General features: G+C 38.7%; 1 protein-coding gene across 6 annotated transcripts in view; it reads left to right on the forward strand.

The window, feature by feature from the left end:
- Positions 1-24,419, forward strand: part of LOC115217534 (lipase maturation factor 2) — a 101,405-nt gene that overhangs the window by 26,384 nt on the left and 50,602 nt on the right. For all 6 annotated transcript variants that reach the window (XR_005001241.1, XM_036507343.1, XM_029787260.2 and 3 more), the window contains exons 2-7: positions 11,903-11,953; positions 15,346-15,548; positions 17,755-17,783; positions 20,063-20,265; positions 22,093-22,118; positions 23,747-23,899. Coding sequence is in view for 5 of the 6 variants with exons in the window: in XM_036507343.1 (XP_036363236.1) it covers positions 11,903-11,953; positions 15,346-15,548; positions 17,755-17,783; positions 20,063-20,265; positions 22,093-22,118; positions 23,747-23,899 (665 nt within the window). In the remaining variant the exon portion in view is untranslated. The remainder of the gene's footprint in view (positions 1-11,902; positions 11,954-15,345; positions 15,549-17,754; positions 17,784-20,062; positions 20,266-22,092; positions 22,119-23,746; positions 23,900-24,419) is intronic.

A 24,419-nucleotide genomic window follows, 5' to 3' on the forward strand; every position in this document is an offset into this window, starting at 1 on the left:
AAAAATTGTGTATTATTAGATTATATTTATATATATATAAATAAATAATGTGATGTATTATGCATACAGAATGATGAATCAAATCAATGATTTTTGAAATATTTTGGTTGGAAGGAAGATTATCCTGAGAGTGCATTGATAATAGCCGGAGAAGGAAAGCACCAATGAGTTTGAAAGAATTAGTCGGTACTAAGAGAAAAATGTTATCAAGTACTGTGAGACATCTCAAATAGCTATATTTCTAGCAGCTATGTTGTACTTCCGTTTCCATTCAGTGGAAGACTCGAGTTCTAGAAAAAGATTTTCCAAGACTAGAGTATTTATTCACCATCATGGGAAAGCTAGATCTGTTCCTTACATCTACATGAAATTGCACATTAACCCTTTAGCATTCAGATTATTCTTTCAAATGTTAATGCTTATTCATTTACATTCTTTTGAATCGGTCCTACATTATCTCACTGTTTCCAGATGTAAACGGTGTGATTGTTTATTTTAAGAACGACATTGTAGCATTGATGTGAAAGGTTGGATCTGACTGGCTTGAACATAAAATGGGAAGAATATTTGGGCCGGAATATGGCTGGTTTAAATGCTAAAGAATTAACCCTTTCATTACTGTATTTATTTTGAGATGCTCTGTGTTTCTTTCAATTATTACTTAGAATATAACAAAGAATTTAGTAAAATAACTTAGTTATCATTCAGCTAGTGTTAGGAACATAAATTGTGACTAAGGTTTGATCGAAGATTTTAATTCAAAACTTCATCATCATTGTTTAACGTCCGTTTTCCATGCTAGCACAGGTTGGATGGTTTGACCAGGGTCTGGGAAGCCAGGAGGCTGCACCAGGCTCCAGTCTGATCTGGCAGTGTTTCTACAGCTGGATGCCCTTCCTAACGCCAACCACTCCGTGAATGAAAACAAAACATTTGTACTCAGAGCCAGAGCCGGTTTCAGCCAGGTTGGTAACGAAAGGGTTAATGACTCACAATGCTATGTTGCTACCAGATAATATCATCATCAGAAGCACTCTGGTGTCTAAGAAGAAATTTCCTTGCTGACAAAACCCACAACATCATACATTTCAAGGGTGATATACAGATGGCTTTTGTAATTTGATACTGTTTCAATTATGTATTCTGAATTCATTACAGCCTGCTTTTCTGCGACATCGGTGAATGTACTAATCACTTTTTTATAAATTAGTGGCATCAGTTCAGACATATGCTAAGTTAGTACATGTCATTATTTTCAAAATTAATAGGAACAAAGGCAGTGCATTTCAGCAGAAATATAACAAAAGGGTTAATGATATCTCTAATCTGTTGGGATTTTCTTCAAAAACACCAAGTTGTTAATAACAAAAATCATTCACCAGTTTGTTAATTTCATGGTTCCGAAATGGAACTTCTCTTCATTAGCTGATTGCTGGTTTGTCTATCAAATGCATGCCGCCATTACCACCAACATCAGCCTGCAGAGAAGTGAAGCCAACAGTAAAAAAAAGAATTCAAAATAATAAACATTGACCCAAGTGCAGCAACATGCTTTTCACACTTTAATTGATGCCATATCAAGCTATAACCCTAATTCAAATATTTTCTTTGTTAAAGAGGCTTTGCAACTCCGGAAAGAGATATTTCCATTGAACACTTATCGAGTTTGTAGAAGCATATTTCAATCAACCAGTTCTCACTCTTGCATCTACAAGACTGGTTGTATTGTTTTGCAAAAGTGGTTCTACAACCCATTCAACTTTTCCATGTAGCAATTTCTATTGACAGCAATACTGCTTACAGAATTGCTATTAATAGCAACCTGGTGATTGTTATTGTCTTTGGTGCTTTATGTTAAAATGAAGTACTACAAATAAAGCCATACTGTTAAATTGTTTTTACTAGTTTGTCTATGGAGCTGTTGGTTTTTAATGCCTTGGTAGCAAGCTCATAGTGTATCTAGGTAATTTTTAGCAAACACTAGGCACAGGCAAAGCTTTGTGGTTAAGAAGCTTGTTTCCTAACCATGTGGTCTTTGATTCAGTCCTAATTCATGGCATCTTGGGCAGGTGTCTTCTACTTTAGCCTCAGACTGACCAAGGCTCTGTGAGTGCAACTGAGAGAAGGAAACTGGAAAAAGCTCATTGTGTATGTGTATACCTTTGCTTTGTGGAGGCACATGGCCTAGTGGTAAGAGCAGCGGACTCGCGGTCGAGGGATTGTGGGTTCGAATCTCAGACCAGACAATGTGTGTGTTTATGAGCGAAACACCTAAGCTCCACGCGGCTCCGGCAAAAGGTAATGGCGAACTTCTGCTGACTCTTTCGCCACAACTTTCTCTCACTCTTTCCTCCTGCATCTTGCAGCTCACCTGCGACGGACCGGTGTCCCATCCAGGTGGGGAACCTATACACCAAGAAACCGGGAAACCAGCCCTTATGAGCCAGGCATGGCTCGAGAAGGTACAAACAACAAAAACAATACCTTTGCTTTGAAACTATGTGATGCTTGCAAATGAGCAGCTCTCTCATACTAACAATGTTGCTAATTTCTAGTCTTCCATGGAAAACATGTCTAGCCATGAGGAAATATTAACTTGCTTGGAAACAGGTGAGGGTTGGTGACAGGAAGGGCATCCAGTCATAGAAAATCTTCCTCAGTAAAACTCCATTTGACCCATGGATGCTTGGAAATGTAGATGTTAAATAATGATGATTGATGATGATAATGACCTCTGCTTTTGAAGAAAACTAGCAGAGCTGTTATTCTCAACAGAGTTAGGATTCATTCTTCATTTTGGATGAGAATGATAAAATTGAAACTATCATGAATATGCAACCATAGAATTGATAGAACCAATTCTGGTTGACCACTTCTGTTTTGTATTATTGAACTGTGGAGCAGAATGAATTGGTAGACTCTGATTGGCAGGATTGCATGTCCAAATGTTATTGAGATTGCATTGAATAAATATAAAATTATAAATCAAGTTTTCGTGGTAGACTGAATCCTGCCAATTTCACAGAAATAATTTCCTCATTTAGAGAATCAACATTACTGGTAAAGATAGATGGCATTGTAATTTCAAATTAAATCCCAGTGTGTGATACCTTGAGAAAGTGTCTTCTGCCACAGGCCCAGGATAACCAAAGCCTTGTGAATTGGATTTGACACAGAGAATCAAAAAGAAGTCCATTCTCTATATGGTTTTTGTGTGTGTGTGCACCTGTATTTGTGTCACTCTGCCATGACATGGCACAATAGTTGTAAAAACATGCCATCTATCTTTACCAGTAATGTTGATTCTCTAAATGAGGAAATTATTTATTTGATGGTGGACTAATCTCTTAGAAAAGTATCATCCAAAGATGAATATATTATCATCATCTTTTAATGTCCATCTTCCCATGTTGGTATGGGTTGAATGGTTTGACAAAGTTTGCTGGGTCCAAGGACTACATTGAACTACAGTATCTGCTTTGGTACAGCTTCCCAGGTTGAAGTCTGAAAGAAGGGACCAGAACAGGTTTCTTGCTGTTGAGGAGCAACATAGCTGAATGGAATTTTTAAATGGCTAAAACTTTGGAGTACTGCCCACTTCTCACTCCTACTTTAATATATATATATATATATATAAATACTTATATACTTTAATATAATGGTTGTTCATTGTTTTGAATTAATCATGCATTATTTCATAGCTTTGTGATTTCAGTGATGTGATTGTTTATTTTAGAATGACATTTTGGGATTGAAGTGAGAATCTGGATCTGACCAGTTTCAACATAAGACAGGTTAAATATTTTCGCTGGATATTGCTGATTTGAATGTTAAAGGGTTAACCCTTTAGCATTTAAACCGGCCATATCTGGCCAAAAGTATTCTGCCTGTTTTATGTTCAAACTGGCCATATCTGGTCTCTCAGACCAACCCTACAATATCGTTTTAAAAATTAACAGCTACTTCATCAAAATCTCATAGCTACAAGATGATTAGTTCAAAACAATGTGGATAAAAAAAGATTAATTTTGGTGGAATAATGTGAACACTAAAGGGTTAAACTTGAAGGAAAATGATTGTTATGATATTCTAAAATTTAAACCAGGTTAATGAAATACAAGTAGATATAAACAATTTATGTGAATGCTTGAATGAAGGCCACATTGTTACAGAAGTCGAATTTTATAGAAAACCAGTCATGTGCTAAGAATATGCTATGACCCTCTGATGCCATGCTGCATTCACTCTTATATGATTACAAGTATCAGATTGAATATTTTTTTCACAATGAAAGCTGATAAATCTTAAATGTCTTTCATTCAGTGAAACAGATCTGTTCGGAAGAACAGATAAATTAACACGTGGACAACTGTTTGTTGCTCTCCCAAGATCCACACACGGTTCAACAGTTAAAATGACTTTGCAGGAAAGACGATAATCACTGTTGTAATCACTGATGTTTTTTAGTGTTTGAACTTGTATCAGATGGATTTTCAAGAATTTTTCACAAAGCCTCAGGTTGACTGATTCCTTCTGAGCAGAATTGGTAAATGGAAATTGAGAAATGTGTTTGTGCATGTGTGTGTGCGTGTGTGTATGTGTACATGTGTGTGTGTACATGTGTGTGTGTACATGTGTGTGTGTACATGTGTGTATGTGTACATGTGTGTGTGTGTACATGTGTGTGTGTGTGTACATGTGTGTATGTGTACATGTGTATACATGTGTGTGTGTAAACACGCACACACACACAACAGCCTCCACACGGTTTCTTTTTTCTTTATTTCCCACAAGGGGCTAAACATAGAGGGGACAAACAAGGACAAAGGGATGAAGTCGATTACATCAACCCCAGTGCTTAACTGGTACTTAATTTATCAACCCCGAAAGGATGAAAGGCAAAGTCGACCTCGGTGGAATTTGAACTGCAAAGACAGACAAAATATTGCTAAGCATTTCGCCCGGTATGCTAACATTTCTGCCAGCTTCCACACAGTTTCTGTCTACCAAATTCACTCATAAGATATTTGTCAGCCGAGCGCTATAGTGGAAGATAAGATGCCCCCCACACACACATGTGTGCATGTGTGTGTGTTCTTTCCATGCCTACTGTGTTAACACTGCTTAAAGAAAAGGCAGTGTTTACATTCTCTGGTTTATAGGCTTCCCCATAGTTCCATCATCTCACCCCTTTCGTCATGTGAGGACCAGAATCAGCCATGAGAAAGTCTGCCTAAACAAGTTCCTCCTAACTGATATTAGTGTGGTTTAAAAAAAAAAATTAATATATGGCGGTGCCCCAGCATGGCCACAGCTTGTGAGCTGAAACTAGATAAAATAAAATAAAAAAAAATATAAATAAATGAAAACGAAACAGAAAAGATGATAATGATGATGGGTTTAGATGAAGAGGCAGCGCACATGACTTTGGTGGACCCGTGGTTTTTGATACCATCAATGCTTCTCTTGAACTTTTGAAAGTCAACTCCTGCAGGAAAGACATGAGCTAGGAGGAAATACCATAGGATTGTCGTTGTGGCAAGATATATTTATATATAGATGTGTTTTAGTACGCTAGCTAACACTTCCTCTTTACTATATATATTTCCTAATATAATAATGAGTGCAGTGTTTTTATATATTTGTGTGTACAAATCTCTCTCTATATATAAAGCTGAAGTTGTCTGTGTATGGCAGGTTTGGTAGCCTTCAACTAACACTATCTTCTCCGAGTCCCTGTACCACAAGTTGACCAAAATTGAAAGTATGATAGAAGAAGGCTTGCTCTTCCTTCCGTAGAAGAAAAAATTCAAATCGGACCATGTTAACACCAAAAATTATTTACATCAAAAAGGTGCTTCTTTTTCTATGAAAATCCCTATTTTTTACGATTTTTTTACTGCTGTGTTGCCATTTTTCAGTGTATTTCAACCAGGAAAATGTTCACTTAAAGAGAATAACAAGCTACATAATGCAAAAGTTTTACTTTTCAAAAATTCCAATTCTAAAGGGTTGAAACAAACCAGAGCAATGCCGGGCAATACTGCTAGTATATATATATTTTGTCCAAAATCACAGAGTAGGATGAAGTAGGAGAAAGAGTAGTATAAGTGAAGCTGAGAGGAGAGAAAATAGTAATTCTATGAAGAAGTAGTGAGAGTGAGAGAAAGTAATAGCAATAAGAGAAAGGAAGTGTCAAAGAGCATGTCGTGTATCTTTTATTTTTCTCCATCACGATGAATATCGAAGGAAGGGTTGAAAAAAAAATCAGCATTTCAACTCTGTGCGAGTATATATGTGAATATTTGTGTGTGTGCACAATGGAAATGGGATGGTGAACATTCAATGCTGAAAAGAAAAATCAAACAGCATTTCAACTCTGAGTATATGTGTGTATGTGTACAAGGGAAGTATGTGAATGTTTGTATCTGTGATTATTATGTACCTTATTCATATATAAAATATTACAATTAGCCGTCATTTTTTACAGAACAGGGCCAGCTGGTATATATATATATAATTGTAGCTCGTGTAATTAGCAGGTATAATAATTATACTGATAATAATTAGTGGTAAGTTGAGTAGCTTAAGTTCCGCAGGTTGGGAATTGTTTTACTTATGTATTATTGTAGTTATTCTAGTTTACATTTTGTTGCTTTTATAGTGTTTGTGTGTGTGCATATATATATATATACACACATATATATATATATATATATAGTGTTTATGTGTGTGCATATATATATATATATATATATATATATATATATACAGTATAAGGCGGTGAGCTGGCAGAAACGTTAGCACGCCGGGCGAAATGCATAGCCGTATTTCGTCTGCCGGTATGTTCCGAGTTCAAATTCCGCCGAGGTCGACTTTGCCTTTCATCCTTTCGGGGTCGATAAATTAAGTACCAGTTACGCACTGGGGTCGATGTAATCGACTTAATCCCTTTGTCTGTCCTTGTTTGTCCCCTCTGTGTTTAGCCCCTTGTGGGTAGTAAAGAAATATATATATACACACATTTGGATGTGTGCATGCGTGTATATAAATATACATCTCCTGGGTCTGACTTTAAATTACATCTGGTAGTGCCTAGTAGTGGGGCACTTGTTCAGGAATTTCAAGGTTTCAAGGAACGTGGAACTACTCCTTAGCCACTGTTGTTCCCAGGTCTGCTCTAAACCCTGAGTAGTAACACATGTCAGGTTCCCAGCTATGGCTTAATTAGCATATGAGGTGTCAATCTGTCTCAACACAGAGATGCAGAAATACCCTTGGTGGGTGTCAGGGCATGAAAGTCAAACCCTGCAGAAGTGAGGGATCCCTAGCTGTTGTCACAGCATCCTTTTAAGAGAGATACATCCGGATGTAAAACCTGTGGTTCCGTGTGATTACTGGTCATTTCACATCAGCCTGTCACTAGGTACCCACCGCAGAACCCCAGAGAGTGGTACTCATATTGTTCAAGTGTTTTCTCTCTCTTACACCCTCTCTCTTTCTCTCGTTCTATCCTTCTTTCCTTGCTCTTGCTCTCTTCCAGTCTCTCTCTTTCTCTTGTTCCCTTCCACTCTCTCTCTCTCTTTCTCTTGCTTCCTTCCACTCTCTCTCTCTTTCTCTTGCTTCCTTTCACTCTCTCTCTCTTTCTCTTGCTTCCTTTCACTCTCTCTCTTTCTCTTGCTTCCTTTCACTCTCTCTCTTTCTCTTGCTTCCTTCCACACACTCTCTCTCTCTTGCTCTCTTTCACTCTCTCTCTTTTGCTCTCTTTCACTCTCTCTCTTTTGCTCTCTTTCACTCTCTCTTTTGCTCTCTTCCACTCTCTCTTTCTTTCTTGCTCTCTTCCACTCTCTCTCTTTTGCTCTCTTCCACTCTCTCTCTTTTGCTCTCTCTCTCTCTCTCGCTCTCTTCCACTCTCTCTCTCTCTTGCTCTCTTCTACTTTCTTCCTCTTGCTCTGTCCCTCAGACTAGTTAACCATGTACCTCCTCTACAGCAACACACCCGTTACTGGCCTCAATCTTGTTCACTCTGTCTCTCTCTCTGACTGAGTAACCGTGTATTACCTCTATAACAAGACACCTGTTTCTGTCTCTCCATCACACTATAACCTTTCATCATCTGGCACAAGATCACTTTCAATGCCACATCCTCTCTCATTGGATCTTTGTTTGGTAAGTTACGTGGTGACTCTGTCAGTGCTGATGCAATGTAAAAAGCATCCAGTCAACACTGTAAAGTGGTTGTTGTTTGGAAGGGCATGCAGTTGTAAAAATATGCCAAAACTGACCTTGCCTGTACTGGTACCATGTAAAAAGCACTCAGTCCACTCTGCAGAGTGTTTGGTGTTAGGAAGGGCATTCAGCTGTAAAAATATGCCAAAACTGACCTTGCCTGTACTGGTACCATGTAAAAAGCACTCAGTCCACTCTGCAGAGTACTTGGTATTTGGAAGGGCATTCAGCTGTAAAAATATGCCAAAACTGACCTTGCCTGTACTGGTACCATGTAAAAAGCACTCAGTCCACTCTGCAGAGTGTTTGGTGTTAGGAAGTGTATCCAGCTGTAAAAACCATGCCAAAACCGACAGGAAAGCATGGTGCAGGCTTCTGCCTAGCCAGCTCCTGTCAAACCGTCCAACCCATGCCAGCATGGAAAGCGGACGTTAAATGATGATGATGACATACACATGTCTTTTTTAGGAAGACTTTCTTTGTCATTCCATCTCCTGAAAGATCTATGGGAATGGAAGAGTGGTGACATATGCAGACCTGACTAGTTGGATGTGTACAGTAAGGTACAACTTTTGTCTATCGCTAATGCTTCAAGCCACGCAGATCTGCAATGGGATTGAATAGTCATTTGAGAGGTCATGAATGAAAAGCCAGAAATGCTACTGACGGTGAGGAAGTACAAGAAGATGGCAGTCGTCTGTGAAGCTGGAGTAATCACCATATAATTAAAAGTATTTATATAGTTGAGACAATACTTCATGCTAACTACACTACTCATATGTGTATAGCACTAACACATGTCTCAGAGTAGAAAATCTTATATATGCTAGTAGTCGGATAATGTGTAGATTGCTATGTTACATTGCTGTTTTACAGCATGTGTGGAATTCAGGCTTAGAATCAACAGCTGAAAGCGAAAAAAAATACATTTGCTTCTTGCTCTGTTTGAAACAAAATACTGCTGCAGGCAATATATCCCCCCCCACCACCACCACCACCACATGATGTGGGGGTTTTTTTTTGGTTTTTTTCTTCGTTTTTTTATGGGATTATAAATAGATTGAATAGTGGTGCAGCAGGGCTGCTAGCATAACGTGTAATGGAACCAGAATGTTTACCCTAAGGTTTGCTCACTATGTGTTTCTGTCTCCTCTTTACATATCCTGAAGTAGATGATGTCAGCATCTGTTAATGTTAACCAAGGCTAGTTAAATAAGGTGGCTCGTGGTTGCATTGGGTTGTTGTAGAATTGTGCTGATGTATATGACTGTGATCTAAAGTTAACCATTATGCGTAATCGTTTCTACTAAAGCACATGACCTGAAATTTTAGAGGAGGGGGAAAGATGACTAGATCGACCCCAGTACTCGACTGGTACTTAATTTTATTTCTTTATTGGCCACAAGGGGCTAAACATAGAGGGGACAAACAAGGACAGACAAAGAGATTAAGTCGATTACATCGACCCCAGTACGTAACTGGTACTTAATTTATCGACCCTGAAAGGATGAAAGGCAAAGTCAACCTCGGCAGAATTTGAACTCAGAGCGTAATGGCAGATGAAATACCTATTTCTTTATTACCCACAAGGGGCTAAACATAGAGGGGACAAACAAGGACAGAGAAATGGATTAAGTCGATTATATCGATCCCCAGTATGAAACTGGTACTTAATTTATCGACCCCGAAAGGATGAAAGGCAAAGTCAACCTTGGCAGAATTTGAACTCAGAGCGTAATGGCAGATGAAATACTGTTAAGCATTTTGCCAGGCGTGCTAACGATTCTACTAGCTCGCCGCCTTCTCGACTGGTACTTAATTTATCAACCCTGAAAGGATAAAAGGCAAAGTCAACCACAGCAGAATTTGAACTCAGAATGCACAGATAGGTGAAGTGCCACTAAGCATTTCACCAAGCATGTTTATGATTCTGCCAGCTTGCCACGTTACTCATCATTATACATAATGATTTCTAGCGTTTGTACAGTACATATTTTGGGATGAGCAACTTGGTTTAATTCTCCTTGTTCCTCAATGTCATCAGTTTATCATCCATGTTTCCATGCTAGCATGGGTCAGATGGAATTTGTTGAGGCAGATTTTCTACAGCCAGGTGTCTTTGTATCAGCAATGCTGCTCCCCTATTTCCAAGTAAGGTAATAAATATTTCCCCATAGCCAGGCATGCTTTTCATAGAAGACTAGAAACAAACCAACATCACTTGTATGCCAGTGATGCTCATGTACAACCACATGCGATGGGCTTCTTTCAGTTTCCATCAATCAAATCCACTCAAGGCTTTGGTCGGCCTGCAGCTATAGTAGAGTGCATTTACCCAAAATACTGCTGAGTGGAGTTGAATTCAAAAACAAACTTCTTAACCACATAGCCATATCATTGCTTCAGTTCTTATTTATTTTATATTGTGTGATTGTTGTTTAGCTGTTGGTCAGCTGTGATGTGTGACGTAAGGCATTCCAACCATGACAGTCACATTTTTTATTATTCAATGTTTGCCACACTATTCAGACCTATAGGTTGTCATTTGAGGGAGATTTGGCTGGTATTCCTAGTAAACCAAAATGACTATATGGAGACTCCCTCATTGATCCTTGTGATGATTGGTAAATGGAAATTGCAGATGCTCATAACACACACACACACACACACACACACACACACACACACACACACACACACACACACACACACACACACACACACACACACACACACACACACACACACACACACACACACACACACACACACACACACACACACACACACACACACTCTCTCTCTCTCTCTCTCTCCTCTCTCTCTCTCTCTCATATGCATGTCTATTGGTATGCTTGGTTAGAGCTGACCTGGGGCTAAATAGCAAGAGATGGCAACTCTGACAATAATATTGATGATCCTAGTGGGATTTGAACACTGACATACAGGAACAAAAAGCCAATGCTGTACAAACCATTGAGAAAGAGCCACTGTGTGGTTGCTCAGCCTGCTAGAATGGCAGTTAAATCTTTCTCAAATCACAAATAAGGGATATGTTGCTTGATGTGATTCCATAAAGAAGATGGGATGGTCATGGGAAGAATGCCTTTGATCAAGGATCTATTTGATCAGAGCTGATCTGGGGATAAATAACGACTCAGTTTTAATGTTTTGAGTTCAAATCCCATCCAGGTCAGCTTTGCTTTTTATTCCTCCAGGATCAATGAAATACACTGACGATAAATGGTATTGACTAACCTCTTCCTTTCAAAATTGGTAACTTGGTGCCTAAATTAGCTGTTAATTAACTAATAAAAAAGAAAACAATTTTACTCTTTTATTCGTGGCCATTGCCAGTACTGCCTGACTGGCATGTAAAAGCACCCACTACACTCTCGGAGTGGTTGGTATTAGGAAGAGCATCCAGCTGTAGAAACTCTGCCAGATCAGATTGGAGCCTGGTGCAGCCATCTGGTTCGCCAGTCCTCAGTTAAATCGTCCAACCCATGCTAGCATGGAAAGCGGATGTTAAACGATGATGATGATATTCCATTATTCTTTATTTGTTTCAGTTGTTGAACGATTGCCATGTTGGGGCTGTTTTAATTATTTAATAATTTTCTTTTAATTATTGATATCTCACTAAATGCTTGCTTTCCTTTTTTTATTGTAGGTCTTTTGGGAGACAATGGAATTCTACCAGCCAGAGTTGTTAAGCTCAAAGGTAAATCACCAAACTTTTCTTTTGACAATTTTTTCAAAATAGTCGCAATAGAATCAGGTATACTTCTACGCTTGGTCCCACTGCATAGCACTTCGGATAAGTGTTTTCTGCTTTACTCTTGGTTCAACCAGTGCTAGCTGGATGAAATCTGCTAAGCAGAAACCATGCATAAGGCTGATGTATCTTTTCTCTTGTTCTGGTTACAGTCATTACTGTGGCCATGCTGGGGCATACCTTGAAGAATTATAGTTGCACAAATCAACCCCAGTAGTGATTTTTCTTTTTTTTTTTTAAAGTTTAGTATTTATGCTGCTGGTCTCTTTCGCCAAACTACTAAATTACAGGTTTTTAGATACAACAATACCAGTGGTCAGTTGGTGGTGGGGGACAAACACACACCCACACGCACACAATGGACTTATTTCAGTTTCCATTTGCCAAATCTACTCACAGGGCTTTGGTCAGTTCAAGGCTATAGTAGAACATGCCCAAGGTGCCATCCAGTGGGACTGAACCTAGAACCATGTGATTGGGAAGCTAACTTCTTATAACATTTTCATGCTTGTGACTATATTTGTCCGTCCATTGTCTATGTTTGTGAATACTTGTATAAGAATGAGTCCAGTATTTCTTTTGCATCACAAAGTTAATGTAGCCAGTTGAGACACTGTTGCCTCTTGCTGAAAAGAATGGCTCTTATCATCATCATCATCGTTTAACGTCCACTTTCCATGCTAGCATGGGTTGGACAATTTGACTGAGAGCTAGCGAACCAGATGGCTGCATCAGGCTCCGATCTTGATCTTGCAGAGTTTCTGCAGCTGGATGCCCTTCCTATTGCCAACCACTCCAAGAGTGTAGTGGGTGCTTTTACGTGCCACTGGCAGAGGGCCAGTCAGGTGGTACTGGCAATGACCTCGCTTGAATCTTTTTACACATGCCACCGGCACAGGTGCCAGTAAGGCGATGCTGGTAACGACAACGCTCTAATGGTGTCTTTTACATGCCACCGGCATGGAAGCCAGTTAGCCACTCTGGCAACAATCATACTCGGATGGTGCTCTTGGCACCCTACTAGCACGGGGCTCGAGTGCCAATATATATATATATATGCATATGTATATATACATATATAGTTGAAATTCATACAAAAACAAAATTGGTATAGTAGTAGTTTACAAAGCTTTGTGAGTGACACAGAAATTTACATGAGTGAGTGGAGGCACTCTGCCAGCAAGAACATATTCTTGCTTTTTATTATGGCATATAGTGAATAGTCCATTGTTTGTGTTAGCTCATTTTTTTGGTATAATGTTCTGGACCTCTAGTGCAATAGCAGTAAGGAATGCTCAATCCAAGATATTAATTGGTTCAAATTCATGTGATTCCAACCTTCCTAACACCCATAGGGATCAATAAAATACACAACTGACTGAAATAAATAAAAGATTAAAAGAAGCACCATATGAATCAATAGAACAGCAATTGTTCAGACTAATAACATATCTTTAGAGATGAATAGATGCTTTAATATTTACAACTATGCTACAATTTGATTGATTTCATTTCATTTGTCATCAGATATCTTATTCCTAGATGCATAGACAGTACTGGGAAGTTAGTGAAATAGCAGGGTTCTTTGAACATTGGATTGTGTCTAAGATCTGTTATGTTTCCACAGGCTCAATAGGCCAGAGTTTATCCTGGTTTTTATGACATGTATGTGATTGAGATTACAATTCTTTGTTCTGAAAGGAACACCAGTCTGTGGTTGGTGCCATGTAAAAGGGGCTGGTGCCATGTAAAAGGCACCGGTGCTGGTGCCACGTAAAAAGCACTGGTGCTGGTGCCACATAAAATGCGTTGGTGATGGGGCCATGTAAAAACAACCAGTACACTCTGTAAAGTGGTTGGCATGAGAAAGAGCATCCAGTTATAGAAACCAACCCCAGACAGACTATGGAACCTGGTGCAGCCCCTAACCTTGCCACTTTCTATCAAGCCGTTCAACCCATGCTAGCATGGAAAATGGTCGTTAACTGTTGATGAAACATGAAGGTTGTGTTGTTACACAAGTATAGATATTAAAGAAGAGGCTATCTGCACGTCTAGTAACATCTTTCCTCCTTATGATTTATACTCAAGCAACAACTAAGCCTTCACCTTTAAATATTTAAGTGCTTCGTGAAATCTGCTCCTATTCTTTATGTTCTGGTAGCAATAGCCATGATAACACTAGATCCAAGCTGTATTGGCTCAAACCAGTGGCCTTTCTCTTGGATAAACATTGGTAGCCTGGAGAAGAGAGACTTTGTATATAGAAGCATTTGTCAGTCTTCCTCAAATAATCTCATCCAGGCTTGCACATGTATGGGCAGATTTGTAGTTAAACTTGACCAACAGAGGCCCTTTATCAGGAGTCAGCAAACTTCTTATACTACTGACCCCTTTAGGGAATCGTTGATAACTTGTTGCCCCCATTAAGAACATTTTTTTAGATAAAATTAAAGAATATAATTTAATGAAAAATTTTTCGATTTAAAAACAATAATTCATTCTTTTTGTATCATTATCACTTAAGAAATATTTAAAGAAATTTCATAAAAATACATAACAAAATTGATAAAGAGCAATAAAAATTCAGTCATATTTAATGTGAAATCTTTATTTGGTGAATACTAGTTTATGCTTTGGCATTTGGTTGGAAATTAGTAAGTTTTAGCATTAAGTTACCATGCTCTTTCAGACTCAGTTTGCTAATAATTCAGCACACTTAATGCTCAAATTATTTCAGGTACTTATTGACCTATTGGATAACCACATAGACACTGCCCCACCTTGTACCATCAATGCTGACCATGTTTCTGTCCTCTTACCTATATTTGATTCAAACTTGAGCCTTTATTTCTAAACTGGGAGTAGAAATTCTCTAATCCATTAGACTACTAATGTATGTATTTTGATTTCTTAAGGTTAAGGTTTATAATCTGGAAACTTAGAAACAAGCATAGCTGTATGGGTAAGAAGCTTGTTTCTAAACTATGTTGAGTTCAGTTCCACTGCATAACACCTTGGGAAAGCATCTTCTGCTGTAGCTCTGGACTGACCAATGCCTTGTGAGTATATTTGCTAGATAAAAACTGAAAGAAGCTTGTACATATGTGCATACATATCTGTATTTGTATATCTGTCTGTCTTACTCAACCTCTCTGTATATCTCTCTTTCTCTGTCTCTCACTCTGACTTTTTCTCCAACTCTCTAGCTTGCTGTATAGCTCTCTGTATATCTTTCTCTTTCTAGCTTTCCCTTATCTCTCTTTCTTTTTAACTATCTAACTATCTTTATCTCTCTCTCTGTGTATCACTCATTTATTTATCTATCTATTTTATAGAGGTCAATTCAGTTGTGGATTTCTTCCAAGGGGAATTCACTCTGCTGCGGCTGATGCCCTTCATTGGGCTCACCCGAGAGACAGGAATGGACCTGCTGTGCCTACTGGGTATTCTCTTGTCATTCCTGTGTATGGTGATGAAGTCTTTCCGGAACAGTGTAGAATATAGCTTCCTTTGGCTGCTCTACATATCTTTGTACTCAGTAAGTAATGTTTTAGCTTGTTTATGGTGTTGTTGTTTTAACCTCTGGTCAATCCTGACTGAGCAGACCTATGATCAAGGGCATTTTTTCCATGGCTACTCTGTCCTTCTTCTGGGCATTGCATGTCTTGGGTTACATTATTTAATGTGATCTTCCTTCCTCAAAATGCTAAGTCCTAATTTCAGGGCGATTTGGCTGCTAGTTCTTGCAGGAGATTGAACATGTAGAAAAGCCCTCCGAAGTATGGCATGAAATGGTCTGCTGTAGTCTATTGCAGTATTTGGTCTGGTGCTGATTAGCCCTAGGACAACTCAGAGGGTGGAAACCTATGATAACAATAAAAAGCATGCATGCTTGTTTATTGTAATGTACGCACAATTGTGTGGTTAAGAAGATACCTTATTTGATGGCATTGTGTGAAATAGGGTTTAAGCTCTTGAACTCATCATAATTGTATTTTTGCAAGTTCAATTCGTGGAGCAGGTGGAATGTCTTTGAGCAAGGCACTTAATTTCACATTGCTTCAGTTTTCTCAGATGAAACCGAATACCAGTTGACAGCTGCTATAGCAGTCTAGCCTTTCAGCTGTCACATCCTCAGTGTTCTGCTGGATCAAGGAGTGTGAAGGCTGATAAAGTATCTATCACAGCTCACAACCACGTAAGCACCTAAAATAATTAGCAAAAGTACATGGTACATGCTATTAGGTCATGCGTGCTTGCACGTGACATCTATGTTGTTTTTGTTATGTGTGTGTGTGTGTGTGTGTGCATGCATGTTGGGTCATCCCATAAATAATGTGGATTTTTCAATTGCATGAACTAAAGGTCAGTAGGGGACGGGATAAACTACTTGCATCAACTTGCTATAAAAGCAGTTAGTAATTCTACTTTGTACTTATTCTTAGTGCAAGTTTTGAAGAGTGCAGTTTGATTTTAACAGTTATTTCAAAGCGTATAGAAGTAACAAAAGAGCATATTTGGCATATTTTGCTTTATGAATTTAATAAAGGCAACAACACAACAGAAAATGCAAGGAATATTAATGCAGTATATGGGGATTTATCAATAAGCGTAAGCCAGTGTCAATAGTGGTTCCAGAAATTCCAAGCCAGAAACTACAGCCTAGAAGACAAACCTCATCCTGGAAGATCTTTAGTGCTTGATGAGGATGTCTTGCAAATCCTGGTAGAACAAAATCCCATCATAACTGTTGAGGAACTAGTAGAGAAGCTTGGATTTGGTCATTCAACCATTCATCGACACCTGCATGCCATTGGAAAAGTCAGCAAATTAGGTCAATGGGTTCCTTACCAACTTTTCGAGTCTAATCACCTGCAGAGAGTGAATGTGTGCTCTTCTTTGCTGTATTGTCTCATGAATGAACCTTTTTTGGATCGAATAGTGACTGGTGATGAGAAATGGATTCACTATCAAAATGTCAAGTGCTGAAGACAGTTAGTAGGGAAAGGAGAAACACTGGTACCTCAGGCTAAAAAAGGTCTTCACCCACATAAGGTGTTATCTTTTTGGTGGGTTATGAAAGGTTTAGTCCACTTTGAACTTTTAAACCCAAACCAAACGAATACAAAGGTGATCTATTGTGAGCAACTTGAGCGGCTTAAGTCAGTACTAGAAGAAAAATAACCATCTTTCATTTCAAGACAAAAGGTGTTCTTCCATCAGGATAATGTTTTGCCTCATACAGTGAGGATGTCATTCCAAAGGCTGGAGCATTTTGAATGGGAAATGATGCCCCACACACCATATTTGCTGGACATTGCCCCATTTGATGATCATTTATTCCGCAGTCATCAAAATCATTTGGACAGAAAAAGTATGAACTTTGTAGATGAGGTCAGAACAGTACTGGAGGAGTGTTTTTCATCATGCACAAGTGAATTTTGGAAGAGGGGCCTTGCAAGTCTACTATATAGATGGAAAAACATTGTAGAAAATGAAGGAGAGTATATTTTAGATTAAAAAAGAATTTTATCTTAATTCTGAAAATTAAAAGTATAAAAAAACTGCATTGTTTATAGGATGACCTAATGTGTGTGTGTGTGTGTGTACACACACACACGCACACATATATGATGTATGTATGTATATAGTTAAAAGTGTGTGCATTTTGTAAAAAATTTTTTTAAAAAAATGATCTAGCATAGGTTTTTTTTAAAGGTTTATTTTTTCTTTCTATTTTTAAGGTTGGCCAAACATTTTTCTACTTCCAGTGGTAAGTATCACACCAATTTATTGTTTTCAACTGTTGTGACATTGTGAAATGGATTTAAGTCTTTTAATGATTAATATTCCCTTACAAATGGAACTGTTTTAGTTCCAACATACAGTCTCAAATCAAATTGCTTGTCTGACAAGTACAAGTCTGATATTTGAAATATATATATTTATAAATACACATCCACACATATAAATATATACATGCACATATATATATTCGCCATGATAGATCTTTAGCCACTACACACATTTTTTTCTCTCCTTGTTTTCTCTGTGTCCCTTTCTGTAGAAGACCATAGGCTCGAAACGTAAAAGACTTTTTCTATTCCTGAGAGTTATACTAATATTGTACACCACCTGTCTTCGTCTTTTGTTTTTTTTTGTAAACTCTCCCTATATATATATATATATATACATACACACACATATACTCACACACATACATAACACACACGTGTATATAATATACACACACACGTATATAATACACACTCATTCTCATTTACTCCCCACAGAATATATATGTATAGATTTTAGTCAACATTGTATTGATAGGTGTAAACATCTTACCTTTATATAAAATGCCTTTCTGGAGAGAAGAGGAGGAATCAGCTGAACTAGTTTCAGTCCTGTTTTGGAATGTTAATAACTGAATACACAGAGACATTGCTTATAGTCTTACAATTTAGCAAACATAACAAGGTGAGTGAAGGGAAAAGGGAGAGAGTGAGAGTATGAGCTTGAGCGGCTTTGTAAAAAGAGATTTAAAATAGTTACCATGATTGATATGACTGATTAAAAGCTTTTTCAAAGCAGTGCCCCAGCCTGGCGGTAGTCCAATATGTAGAACAATTGAATAAGAACAGGAATGATTTTTATTCATAGATTTACTCAATCCGGACTGACCTGGGACAAAACAACAACCAATTAACTTGTATTACATATTGTATCTCATTCTCTAAATTGATTTGTGCCAGCACTCCAGCTACCACCATCACCACCACCACTGTTAGTCTGTTTCACTTTTAGTTGTGGTCACTTTTTGTTTCGAATTTTAGTTTGCTTCTCAACCATGTGGTTTCAAGTTCAGTCCCACTGCATGACACCTTGGGCAAGTGTCTTCTACTATAGCCTTGGGCTGACCAAAGTCTTGTGAGTGAATTTGGTTGGTGGAATTTCAAGTCCACCATATATATATTTATATATATACAGTAATCCCTCAACAAGTGTTGCATCCCCACAAAAGGTGAAAATCTGCGAAGTAGAAACAGTACTGTACTATATATTTTTTTAATTATTTTTATAATTTGTATATATTTTATTATAAATGCAAAACAACACCACAGAGAAATCAACGTAAGCTTAAATAATAAACCATAATAGGTGAACTATGATATGGCGAGAGATTACTGTGTGTGTGTGTGTGTATATATATATATATATATATATATATATATATATTATATATATAAGCAAATCGCTCCCCCGTCCAATGGGCGGTGCTGAGTTGTCAAACATTTAAACCAAATTTTCTCAAAACGACTTGCCTGACCGTCCCATAGGTCTCCCCTTTGAGAAACACTGATCTAACCTAAATTTGAGACACCAGCAAAAGAAGAAATAAAGATAGACTTTTTTTCTATTCCAAACTAAAACGATTTCCCATGGCTTTATCGATCGCATTCTCACCTGGAATCAATTTTTGTAATTTTTTCAAGACTTATACACACCCTGATACCGTCGGTATCTACATATCAAATTTCAGCGCAATCGGATGGAGGATGCCCGAGATCCTAGAAGACACACATACACACACACAGACAGACAGAACGAATTTTATATAAGAGATATATATATCATCATCGTCGTCATTTAATGTCTGTTGTCCATGCTGGCTTGGGTACGGATGGTGTGACCAGAACTGGCAAGTTGGAGAACTGCACCAGACTCGAGTCTGATTTTACATGATTTCTATGGCTGGATGCCCTTCCTAATGCCAACCACTTTACAGAGTATGCTAGGTGCTTTTATGTGGCACCGCATGGGTATTTTTACGCAACACTGTACAGGCGATTTTATGTGGCCCCACCGTGAGTGCTTTTCACCACCAGAGGGACCAGTCTTAACACTTCTGCCATGACTGGTCCCTCTGGTGGTCAGATATATATATGTTTGTATCTACGGGTGAAAGTATATGAGTCTTGTACTTCCTTTTAACTGCTTGTATTTCATCTTTTTCCTTACTTCTCTTATTGTTATTTCTGTCTGTTCCAGGGACATTCTTCTCTTAGAAGCAGGTTTTATCACCATTCTGGTAGCGCCGTTGAATATGTATATATTTTTCTGGAAAACAGCTCCATACCACCATCATGACAACATCACGCTGTTTCTCATCAAATGGTTACTGTTTCGTTTGATGTTCGCTTCTGGTGTGGTCAAGTTGACCAGCATGTGTCCAACTTGGTGGGGATTAACAGGTATTTATCATCTTAATCCTTTTCATATGACTGTTGTTGTTTTAACCTCATCTCAATCCTGATTAACACTTTTGATACCACCCTACCTGAGACCACTCCTGGATCTATGATACAAACTTCCTGTTTTAACTCTTTAGCATATGTAGTACTTGGCTAGTAATTATTCTGCTGACCCGTGCTCCCTCTTTCCCACTAAAAGAATGGAAGTTAACCCTAAATGAATGAAAGGTAAAATTGACCTTGGCAAGATTTGAAATTAGAACCTTAAGAGCTGGAAATAATACAATGAAGTATTTTGTCCTCGACACTGATGTTTCTGCCAATCAGCACATATGATAATAATAATAATAATAATCCTTGCTACTAAAGGCACAAGGCCTGAAATTTGTGGGGAGGGGAGAAGTTGATTTCATTGACTCTAGTATTTCACTTGTACTTAATTTATCGCCCCCCCCCCCAGGATGAAAGGTAAAATCGACCTCGGCAGGATTTGAACTCAGAATGTAGTGACAGACGAAATACTGCATGTATTTCATCCAGCATGCTAATGATTCTGCCAGTTAGCCACCTTAGTAGTAGCAGTAATAATAATAATCCTTTCTACTAAAGGCACAAGACCTGAAATTTTAGGGTAGGGAACTAGTTGATTACATCAACCCCAGTGTTTCACTGGTACTTAATTTATCACCCCTGACAGGATGAAAGGTAAAGTTGACGACCTTGGCGGAATTTGAACTCAGAGTGCAGCAATGGGCAAAATTCCACTAAGTATTTAGCCCAGCATGCTAATGATTCTGTCGGCTTGCCACCTTAAATAATAATAATGTTAATTATGATGATTTATTTTACTGGCCACAAGAACCTAAGACATGAAGGGCAATATCAAAGAACAAGATAGAACACAAATAACAGGTGGGATTTACATCAATCAAAAGGAGGCACTACAGCATTAAAGGATTTATAAATAGGAGTTAGAGAAATAAATAATTAATAAATAGAGGTTGTTGCCACTGCTGCTGGACTGGCTCCTGTGCAGGTGGCATGTAAACAGCACCATTTGAGCGTGGCCATTGCCAGTACCGCCTGACTGGCCCTCGTGCCGGTGGCATGTAAAAGCACCCACTATACTCTTGGAGTGGTTGGCATTAGGAAGGGCATCCAGCTGTAGAAACTCTGCCAGGTCAGATTGGAGCCTGGTGCAGCCATCTGGTTCACCAGTCCTCAGTCAAATCGTCCGACCCATGCTAGCATGGAAAGCAGACGTTAAACAATGATGATGATGCAACTCACTTAAGGTAATTTGGGATAAACCCCATACAAAGTTCTCAAAATACTTTACCATCCTCCAAGGCGTGGGAAGTGCTGTTTTGCCACCCTTGTGCATCTTTTGATTAACCCCCTAGAAGTCAGCAACTCCCTCTCTACCCTCACCTTCCTCTTCAAATGATATCTGTAGAAAAATACTTGTTTTGAAACCTTTCAGACAGGTCCATCACACAGCCACTTTTGCCACAGTCGCTAAGTAAATTTTCTTTCAAATTCTTGGTACAAGGCCACAATTTAAAGGCAGTGGGTTAAGTCAATGAAAGGTAAAAGAAGACAAGATGAAATACCTCTAAGCATTTTGCCCAGTGTGCTAATGATTCTGTCAGCTCACCACCTTATAATGGTAATAATAATAATGCTTTCTAAAGAAATAAGTCTAATACATTTTGTAACACTAGAGAGGGATCGTTTGTTCAATCAGAAAAAAATAAAATATATAAATTTTTCATATTTTTCTGTTTCCATGTATTCTAAATTTTTTCCATTTTTTTCTTTACACAGCTCTCAATTACCATTTTGAATCGCAGGTAAGTCTAAACAATGGTTTGGTTTAAGCTATTGATAGCATGAGTATATGTTGCTATTGTTGTATTTTGAACACTGCTTAAGGTTCTGGGTTCAATTTTACTGTGCCCCACCATAGGCAAGTGTCTTTTACTATAATTGTGTCAACTCAAAAGTCAAGGTGGAGGGGTGGTTGTGTGGTAAGAAGTTTGTCTCCCAATCACATCGTTCTGGGTTCAGTCCCACTGCATGGCACATAGGACATGTGTCTTCTACTATTGCTTTGGTCTGACCAAAGCCGCAAGTGGATTTTGTCGGCAGAAACTGAAAGAAGCCCATTTTATATATATATATATATATGCATGCGTGTCTGTGTTTGTCTCCTGCTGCTTGACATCTCCCATAACTTAGCAGTTCAGCAAAAGGGTCCAATAAAATAAGTACCAGGCTTCAAATAAAAAAAAAAGTATTGGGGTCAGTTCGTCTGACTAAAAATTCAAGGCAGTGCCCCAGCATGGCCACAGTCTAATGACTGAAACAGGCAAAAGATAATGAAGCTGGGTATACAGAAATGGTATGGAAACCTGCTGGATGGACTGTACTTGTAATTCAATGGGCTTGTTTTGTCACAGCCATGTTTGGTTACACTGATCCTTCAAAGGGTTATGTTAAAGGTACATGTGCCTATGGTGAAATACTCCATCACTTTTATTATAATACAAGGTGGACTATGCCTATAATTCAAAAGACTAGTGTTGTCACTCTCACATGCTGTGTCATGCTGATTCTGCTTGAGAGAATATTAAGGGTACATTTGTCTGATAGATACACTGGTACGTACACATGTGTGGTACTTACACATCAGTTATACCATATGATGAACTGTACTGTAATTGATCACAAACGTGTGCACTCTCTATCCAACAGGCGCGTGCACTCCCTATCCCATGGGCATGCGCACTCCCTATCCCACATGCACATGCACTCCTTATCCCACATGCTCGCACATTCCCTCTCCCACAGGCATGCTCACTCTCTGTCCCACAGGCGCGCTCACTCTATGTCCCACAGGCATACTTGCTTTCTGCCCCACAGGCGCATGCACTCTCTGCCCCACAGGTGTGTGCAGCACTCTCTACCCCACAAGCGTGCGCACTCTCTGCCCCACAGGTGTGTGCAGCACTCTCTACCCCACAAGCGTGCGCACTCTCTGCCCCACGGGTGTGCGTACTCTCTGCTCCACAGGCACGCGCACTCTCACAAAAGAATATACTCTCAAACACATGCAAACACATACAAATGCACTTACACAAATGTACACTTGTGCAAGCTCATGTAAATTCACACTCACTTAGCACAAACACTTATAAAATGCTCACTGTATCATCTTCATATCATCTGAGGATTACATTAAAGGTACACACTTCTGAAATATTCAATTGCTTATACTATAGTACACAATGAATATTCTTGTATTTGAGAGGGCCTGCTTTGCGACACACATTCTCTGTCATGTTGATTCTTCATGAGGACATGAACATCATGTAATCCCAGTTCCTCCTTCTTAGAGATCTGTATGGCTTTGTGACAATTTTATATATTTCAATGTTTATTTTTTCCATTAAAATTCTCTTTATGTTTTAAATTCCAGTGTATTCCAACTCAGCTAGCCTGGTTTACCCACCATTTACCAAATTGGTTACTCCGAATAAGTGTCACCTTAACATATGTGATTGAAATTTTTCTGCCATTCCTATTCTTTTCTTCAATACGCCATCTACGAATGCTTTCATTCTATGCACAGGTGAGTTCACTTTCAGTAATACTACATGGCACAAAATAATATTTTACAAATCCCAGAACTCCTACCTTCTGGTATTTGATTAAGTTTTTTTACATCCTGAGACAGGTGCAAGCATAGCTGTGTGGTTAAAATGCTTGCTTTCCATTTGTATAGTTATGGGTTCAGTCTCATAGCATGGCTCTTTGGACAACCCTGGGCCAACAAACATGAGGTAGTGAGTTTGATTCTTGGGATGAGCTGTGTTGTGTTCTTGAGCAAGACATTTTATTTCATGTTGCTCCAGTTCACATCACTGGTTCCATGTTGTATCAGCCCTTGCCTTTCCCTTGGATAACATCAGTAGCTGGTATGCATGTTGGTCTTCCATAAACAACCTTGCCTGGAATTGTGCCTTGGAGAGGAACTTTCAAGGTACATCTCTTGGTCGCGTGTGTGTGTGTGAGAGAAGGTACATGGCTTAGTGGTTAGGGTGTTGCACTCACAAAACTGTAGTTTCAATACCCAGACTGGTAGCGCACTG

This window comes from Octopus sinensis, linkage group LG11 (genome assembly GCF_006345805.1).
Source record: "Octopus sinensis linkage group LG11, ASM634580v1, whole genome shotgun sequence".
In the NCBI taxonomy this organism is placed as follows: Eukaryota; Metazoa; Mollusca; class Cephalopoda; order Octopoda; family Octopodidae; genus Octopus; species Octopus sinensis.